A 7,262-nucleotide genomic window follows, 5' to 3' on the forward strand; every position below is an offset into this window, starting at 1 on the left:
GGAGGGAGGGAGGGAAGGAAGGAAGGAAGGAAGGAAGATAAAAGTCAAGAGTTTTCATATAGACACTGGAGTATCAGGGAATGTTGTTCTGCTGGCTTCACGCAGGTTTTCCTGGTTTCACACCCCACAGTCAAATGGTAATGCTGCAGATACCCATTGTTTCCTGGTCCACAGGTGGTCAGCCCAATCTCTTTGATGTTAGAAAGTCAGCAGAATGTGACTCCCATGTGATGCTGTGTGGAATTTTCCGTCAAAACTAGTTGAGATTTTATCAATAGGTCGTAAACCGATCCCCCATTTGGGAGAGGGAGAGACTTTGTGCCATTATATGCATACTGTAATTCCTGTAAATAAAAGAGAAATCTTGCCATTGTATGTGATTTCTCCATCTGCAGAGATATTTTGCTAACAGTTAAAGACTGTAGGCCGCTGATTTGGGATTAGCACTCTGATGTTGGGATTCTGAGATAATGGGAAGGGAGGCACCCGACCTGGGGCCGGAGTGATCTGGTTGAGGATCAGCTTCTTTACTATTTTTAATACTGCAAACAGTATCCCATATAGAAAATTGAACAACATACCTATTTTACTTGGCGACTTTGGCGATTTTTTAATGCCCCGAGTTGACGAGCATGATGCAGTGCTTTCTTTACGGTTTTTATCCTTTGGAGTTTCTGAAAAACATAGTTAACAATTAAATGTTTACATCATATTGAAGTGGTATGATCATTTAAAAATACTTCATTAAGTGGACTTTTTTTCTTTTCCATTAGTAAACAGAGGAAATTGTTACCTTTTGGACTCTTTTTGATAGGAGTCCCTTCAGATTGGACATCTGAATCCGAGTCACTAGATTCCTCCTCAGCTGCAACAAAATGTTTACAGTAAATATTTAAGCACATTTATTTTTTGTTCACAAAATAAAAAAATATCAAATTTGCTTCATTTCATAAAAAGAAAATACATTTTGAAATCTTTCACTTACGGTTGATGTTTGGTGTGATGTCTTCAAGAGATTTCCCTTTGAATTTACTCATTCCACCTTGCAGAGCAAAAAGAACTCTACTGACTTTTGCCACTTGGAGTGTTTCTTCAGGCAGTCTGTAGAATTCCCTGTGGACCTCAATATTATGTCCCATGAAAGTTGCCAGCTGGTCTAGCTCGTGAGTTTGCAGGTTTAGGAGCTGTGAAACTGTGGCAATATGCTTTCGTAGTCTGGTTGATGTGAGATTCTGTGGTTGTTTAGCTCCGCAGCTTTCAGCAAACCGTTTTAAGCTGTCACATCCACGAAAGTTCCCTTGGCAGCCAAAAAACGGACGAGCAAAAATGTAGGGATTGGTCGGGGAAATGCCAACCTCTTCTCTAGTTTTAATCAGAAGATCCACAGACTCTTTTACATTTGTTGTGAACAGCACAGGCACTTTGCGGCCTCTTTTCCCCCGTACCTCTACTCTGGTGAGATTCTCACAAAGTTTCCTTTCAAACTTTGAAAGGCTCTCCAAAACTTCATCATGCATGTCGTGTTGGCTCCTTTGTAAATACGTGTTGAGTTCCATTCTTGAAACTTCTCCTTCACGGCGGCGATTAAACAGTATTAGCTGTGTCAGAGTGACTTGAGCGAGTTCACTCCATGATTTTGCTGTTGGTTGATCAATGAGATTTTTTTTGTAGACTACCTCAAGGCTTTTCAGATGGTCCTGGAGCTTTTTGATGTCTTCTGACAAAGGCAGTATTTGCGGCATATTCCATTTCTTCTGGTAAAGCGTTTTCAGGGCATTGGATGATACATGTGTTGACCAATCCAGTTCAATTAACTTGACAAATTGCTCTGCTTTTGATTTTAAGTCATCATCCTGTAGACGCAGTGCCTCTCCTTGCAAAATGTATGACACTTTCACAAGAGAATGCCGCAGTTTTAGTGCTGTTGAGGGCACTGCGAATCTGTTGGATAACTCATTAAACCCAGTCATCTGTTTTACAGCCTGAAGGACCGTGTTGAATTTTCTTGGGCAGATCAAGTCTTTCAAAAAGACAACGTCCTTGTCAATGTCTCTTGCAACAAGAACAAGTCTAGCAAGTTCCCTCATCTTATTTCTGATATCCGCTCGATGGCGTCCAACTTCTCCATTTTTGAGGAACATTCTCTCACCCAGTGAAATAATAAGGGAGTCAGCCTTTACTAACAGTGTGATATTGTCATACATCATTTCCTGGAGAACCGTTTTAAGTCCAATGGAAATCACAGTATTCATGGGCAACATCATGGAAGAACTTGTCTGAACATTTCTTGTCACAATGCTAGCTTCTGTCCCTCGGAGTTTGCAACGCTTGAGGTGTCTCCAGAGATCTGTCTTCACATACATAGCAAAGCAAAACTTGCAAGGTAGGTAGTTCGCTGCAGCTACCTCACGTGTCGCTTGCCTTTTTGGGATGATTTGTCCTTCCCCAGAGGACAGGACAGAACAGTTGTGTTGATAATTTCCCATGTTTGCTACTTTGGTCAAAAGCAAGGACTGCATTTTTGATCCTTTCCTGTATGCGAGTGCTTTGGCCACATCGGGTTGGTCTGAATGCTTCTGCTTCAGATGTCTTGTGATTTTTGCCAAAGACTTTCCACAGTAAAAACAATAATTCTTCTTGTCATAGACACGATAGTGTGTAGTGTTTGAAGATGTTTTTACTGTGACGTTATGTTGTTGAGAGTTACTGCCATGTGACTTCTGTTGAGTTTTAGAAGGTGTTTTTCTGAGGATTACTTCACGTTCTGTAGTTTCTTCTTCCTTTGATTGTGAGTCATCATCTACTTTTTCATCTGACATTACCAAAGAACGGGAACCCTCTTCCTCGACGGCCTGGAAAAAAGAAAGCTTATTAATTACTTTGCAAAGAAGAAAATATCATACTCGTATCACTTCTTTATACATAGTTATGATTTTCTTCACCGCTGCTTATATAATTAAATCCTTTATTACCATTTCAAACTCAGAAAATTCCTCTTCCTCTTCCGTCATAGATGAAAGCAACGGGTTACAGTCAGAAATGTCAAGCAGATTGCTGACAGTACTCTCTGCAAGGTCCGTCTCATCTGAAGTTTGGGTTCCATCCTGTAATAACAACAAAAAATAGTGAATTAATGAATATATCAATGACAATAAAGGTAAGTATTAAATATGGATGAATAAATCAGATAAAATTTCTTCAGTGGAAAGACGTTAAATGTCTTACAGTAAAGTACACTTATATTGCCTTACACTACTGGAAAACAATGACTTACTTTTCTTTGATTCTCAACACCAGTGTTGTTTGTGGCTCCATTATTATCAGACTGATGTGGCAAGCCTGTAAAATAAGACAAAATAGGGTTCACCAGTTTTCATGTATAAGGTAAGATAATGTTTTCCAGACCGTAAAGTTCTAAATTATATTTAAAGCAGTGCTACTTACACATGACAGCCTTAAGGGATTCTTCGATGGTGGGACGTTCTTCAAGTGATCTGCTCAGCATCCGGGTAATGATGTCTTTTAGCCCACTCCATCTTTTCTCACACTGAAGAGTGAAGTTGGCCATTCTGATGTTAAGAGTCAGCCCGATGGGATCACTGAAGTATGGGGTTGTAGTTTGAAAGGGATGTTGTCCATCTGTCAGGATGTAATGCACCAAGTACCCTGCTACCTAAATGTAACAGATTACATTAAAACCATGTCCTCAGAGTCAAACTATGCAGAGTGAATATTAATAATGACTGTTATTATTATTCTAATCCAAACACTTGGTAATGATTGAACAAAATCATAGATCAACAAACAATCCGAGTGTCTAGTATACAATTAAATGACCATTTTAAGGTCAACACACCTGGATATCTGACTCCTTCTTGTATTTGCTTTTTATAACTCCAACATCCTCATAACTGGCCCAGGACAAAGTTCCACCTGTTAGTGAAAATGATGCAGGATCCAGATTTCTGCTTGCTCCAAAGTCTCCAATACACATTTTATTGTTGATATCTGTAGACAAATGAAATATCTTTAGTTGTACAAATATCAAAACATAATTTAATCAAAATGAGCATTTTAATGATCAACATTTGTGAATAAAATGACTGGTACAGTTTGCCCATCAAGTTTCCTTTACCAAACAGGATGTTTTCAGGCCTCAGGTCTCCGTGCAACATTCCATGTGAGTGCAGTTCCTGAAGTCCCAGCAATAACTCCTGACAGATTCCCAGTCTCCACTGCTCAGTCAGGTTTTGTCTCTCAGGAAAATCCTTATTTTCGATCAGGTCTTTGAGATTATATTCACAAAGAGGCAAGACTAAGTAGGCCAAGTAAGTGTCTTCAATCACAGTAAGGGGCTGCAACAGATGTTTGGTTTTTAATCTGTCTGAACATAGAAGGTTAGCTATTTTCAATTGGCTTTTGTTGATATGCTTAGGAATTCGCTTGACTGCCACAGGGCTGTTGCAGAAGAGTCCTGGAAAGACTTCTGGTCCATTGCATCCATTTCCAATCTTTATGTTTGGATTGAATACAAGGTCATCAATTTCCATCACACCAGGCTCAGACTTGAGATTTTCTAGTGAGCTCTTCCATCGGGATTCCTTTAAAATTAAGCAAAAAGAAACAATGAGACAATAGAGTACCAATTATCTTATGTATTATCTTTCTGCTACAGCAGAAACATAATAGGAAAATGTAATGAATTTTTTCAATGAATACAGATGAAGAAAAAATGTCCACAAATCTTTACCTTCTTTTCCATGTGTTCATTAGAAGAGAAGGAAGTTGTCTTCTTAAAAAAGAACAATTGCAGCATTAGATTATTATGTAGAATTTGGTTTGTTTTAACCTTTGACAGTGTTTTTGCATTTTGAGTTTAAACATGTTTACAAACATTTATGCCACTTAAAGCTCATTAACAATATAGTAAAAATGAGAGATGAAGATGTAATACCTGAGATTCATGACATTTGATAAAGCATGCTTTGAATAAAATATACATATATGTAAATAATAGTTACATACCTGTCGCCATTGACAGTTGGGGTTTTCATAGTCGTAGACGATTTCTTCTCCTGCAAGAATTTCTGTGATTGCAAATGCACACAGATGTGGTTTTTGTTGCTCGTCCAATATCTGTTGGTCACATAGGTACAGACACAAATTATTTCAGTCAGTTTGTTTGTTAAATGAAACAGTTAATAAATTAACACAGAGTGACTTCTGACTGTGTTACTTACAATTTTAATTTTGCTGTTTGGCTTGATGTGGTCATCATTGATGAGTCTTCCAAGTCTTGTTGTATCTTTACTGCCATCAATGCTGGAAAAAACAAAAGATAAATTATACTTATTCCTGGGCTTAGAGTCAAAGTTTGGACGTTCTTGCAATTGTATTTACCAGAAGTTTTGTCCTTGGAAGTTGTAGAAATACAAAAATGCTGCATCTTCAGCCGAGTACTCTTTATACAGGTCCTCTCCCTCAGAGCCAGTGATATGTCTTCCAACATACTCCAGCAGGAATTCTCCTGGCTCAATGTTTTTGGTGGCAATAACTCCATAACCTGAAAAACACGACCAGGGTTTCATTGAGCTTCGCATTTACAGTCCCACAATGTTGAACTGCGACTTCAAATCAGCTGAACCTTGAGAGCATATAATAGTTATAGATTTGAGGTGTGCCGATCGATCGGCCACCGATCATAATCGGCCGATTTCCGTGAAAAAATGTATGACTGGTGATCGCAGATCACGGTCTCTTGTTGCCGATCACACAAACCGGCTTTTCATTTCGCAGCAGCCTGCCTGTGCAGCTGGTCTCCTCTTTCCTTCACTCTGCACAAACACGCAGCAACAATTCATAAGCGATGTGGAACTATAACGCACTGAGTGAATGGGGAAGTTTGCGTGTTGCGGCGGAAAATGGAAGAAGGTCAAAATGCATCAACATACGAATCTAATATGGCATAAAAACAATGTCATACTTAACGGAGTTTAGCTACATCGAGGCTCACTGCAGTTAAAAAGACATGTGGAGGATCAGATAGCAGGTAAAGCAGCGCACAGCTACAAACACTCACCAGGATTAGCATGACGGTCAGAAAGCTAAACAAATAACCTGCAAAATTATTTAAGTCTTCGAGCTGCGATGTAAGACGCTGGTTCTGCTCTCGCTGTTGAACCGCTGCTACGCTACAGGTAGTAATATTTCACAGATGTGAGGTTTTTATTTTGACTCTTTGCATTATTTAGCCTCTTCAGAGCCTTCATATGTTTTCAGTCTGTTAACGATAGCAATGCAATTTACACAATGCCTGTTTTGTTTTTTTTCTTGGAAAAAGTTATTAAAAACAAGTTTTTGTCTAAATTAAGGTGAATTCATGGTTCCTTTATCCACATAATGTAACCGGTAGTGTTTATGATTAAAAAAAAAATAAAATAATTATGTGATCGGTATCGGTGATCAGCCCTCATGGGTGATCGGAATCGGCAGGAAAAAACCTGATCGGCACATCTCTAATATTGATAATAAACACTGACTGCAGCAATATGCAGCTCAGTGTGGTCCGCCACACTAACCCAGATGAGGTTATTTAAAAGTAGAACCTGCTTCAGGGTATTAAACAGAAAATGTTATATTCTCAAACAAAAGCATACCTTTGTCTTCACTGATGAATTTCTTCTGAAATATGTCTTTGTCCTTCTCAGAAGCAATGAAGTGCAAGGCTTCCTCTTCAGGACAAAATCCTTTGGGATTCATTATTTCTGTGAAAATTAAAATATATATTAGACATGGAACACTGTCTTAAAACCTTAGCTTGATTGAAAATGAAAAAGGCAACAAAGCTTGTTAACATGGGTGACTTCATGAAAAGATACAAATCTTGGTATATTTGCTTTACAGACTAAATACAACACAATGGAGGAATTTGGTAAAGTGTGGAACTTACCTGTTATTATGAGCTCAAAACAAAGAGCAGAAAAATCTACAAGCTGGTTTTTGTTCTCCAAAATGTTGGAAAGTGGTCAACAGAAGAGACGAAGCAACAACAAAAAACAGTTGAAAGAAATCTGAGTTTTGTCCTCTCAAATGTGGCTGTGCTCATCAATTCCAACAGATCCTCAAAAATCTGAAGTAAAAGCAGTAGAAAATGTGAGGTCTGTTCTGTCCTTCTGGAAAGAAGAGTGTCTCTTTCTGCAAGGAGCCCAGCTTATATGCCGTCCTCTCAGAATCCAGGACATTCGAAAGAACAAAAGAGTGAA

At 38.7% G+C, this 7,262-nt stretch overlaps 2 protein-coding genes across 2 annotated transcripts in view; both read right to left on the reverse strand.

Moving 5' to 3' along the window:
* LOC103473143 (uncharacterized) overlaps window positions 1-4,595 on the reverse strand; it is a 10,979-nt gene extending 6,384 nt beyond the window's left edge. The window contains exons 1-8 of the mRNA XM_008423130.2: window positions 4,136-4,595; window positions 3,857-4,008; window positions 3,445-3,673; window positions 3,275-3,339; window positions 2,973-3,104; window positions 986-2,852; window positions 794-865; window positions 582-674 (exon numbers count right to left, since the gene is read on the reverse strand). Of these exons, the coding sequence (XP_008421352.1) occupies window positions 582-674; window positions 794-865; window positions 986-2,852; window positions 2,973-3,104; window positions 3,275-3,339; window positions 3,445-3,673; window positions 3,857-4,008; window positions 4,136-4,550 (3,025 nt within the window). The 5' untranslated portion in view covers window positions 4,551-4,595. The remainder of the gene's footprint in view (window positions 1-581; window positions 675-793; window positions 866-985; window positions 2,853-2,972; window positions 3,105-3,274; window positions 3,340-3,444; window positions 3,674-3,856; window positions 4,009-4,135) is intronic.
* A 56-nt stretch (window positions 4,596-4,651) lies between these two features.
* Window positions 4,652-5,722, reverse strand: LOC103473494 (N-lysine methyltransferase KMT5A-B-like). Its single transcript, XM_008423793.2, has 5 exons — window positions 5,401-5,722; window positions 5,241-5,322; window positions 5,026-5,136; window positions 4,751-4,792; window positions 4,652-4,669 (listed from the first exon to the last, which is right to left on the reverse strand). The coding sequence occupies exons 1-5, from the start codon at window positions 5,598-5,600 to the stop codon at window positions 4,652-4,654; spliced, it is 453 nt and encodes a 150-aa protein (XP_008422015.1). The 5' UTR covers window positions 5,601-5,722.
* Window positions 5,723-7,262: the final 1,540 nt, after the last annotated feature.

Source organism: Poecilia reticulata, linkage group LG12 (genome assembly GCF_000633615.1).
Source record: "Poecilia reticulata strain Guanapo linkage group LG12, Guppy_female_1.0+MT, whole genome shotgun sequence".
In the NCBI taxonomy this organism is placed as follows: Eukaryota; Metazoa; Chordata; class Actinopteri; order Cyprinodontiformes; family Poeciliidae; genus Poecilia; species Poecilia reticulata.

Excerpts from the sequence above, each read along its gene's own strand:
- LOC103473494 (XM_008423793.2), bottom strand. The coding sequence starts at position 5,600 with ATGCGAAGCTCAATGAAACCCTGGTCGTGTTTTTCAGGTTATGGAGTT. Across the intron at positions 5,323-5,400 it reads TTCCAAGGACAAAACTTCTG|CATTGATGGCAGTAAAGATA; the intron begins GTAAATACAATT and ends TGTTTTTTCCAG. Across the intron at positions 4,793-5,025 it reads CCAACTGTCAATGGCGACAG|AAGACAACTTCCTTCTCTTC; the intron begins GTATGTAACTAT and ends TTCTTTTTTAAG.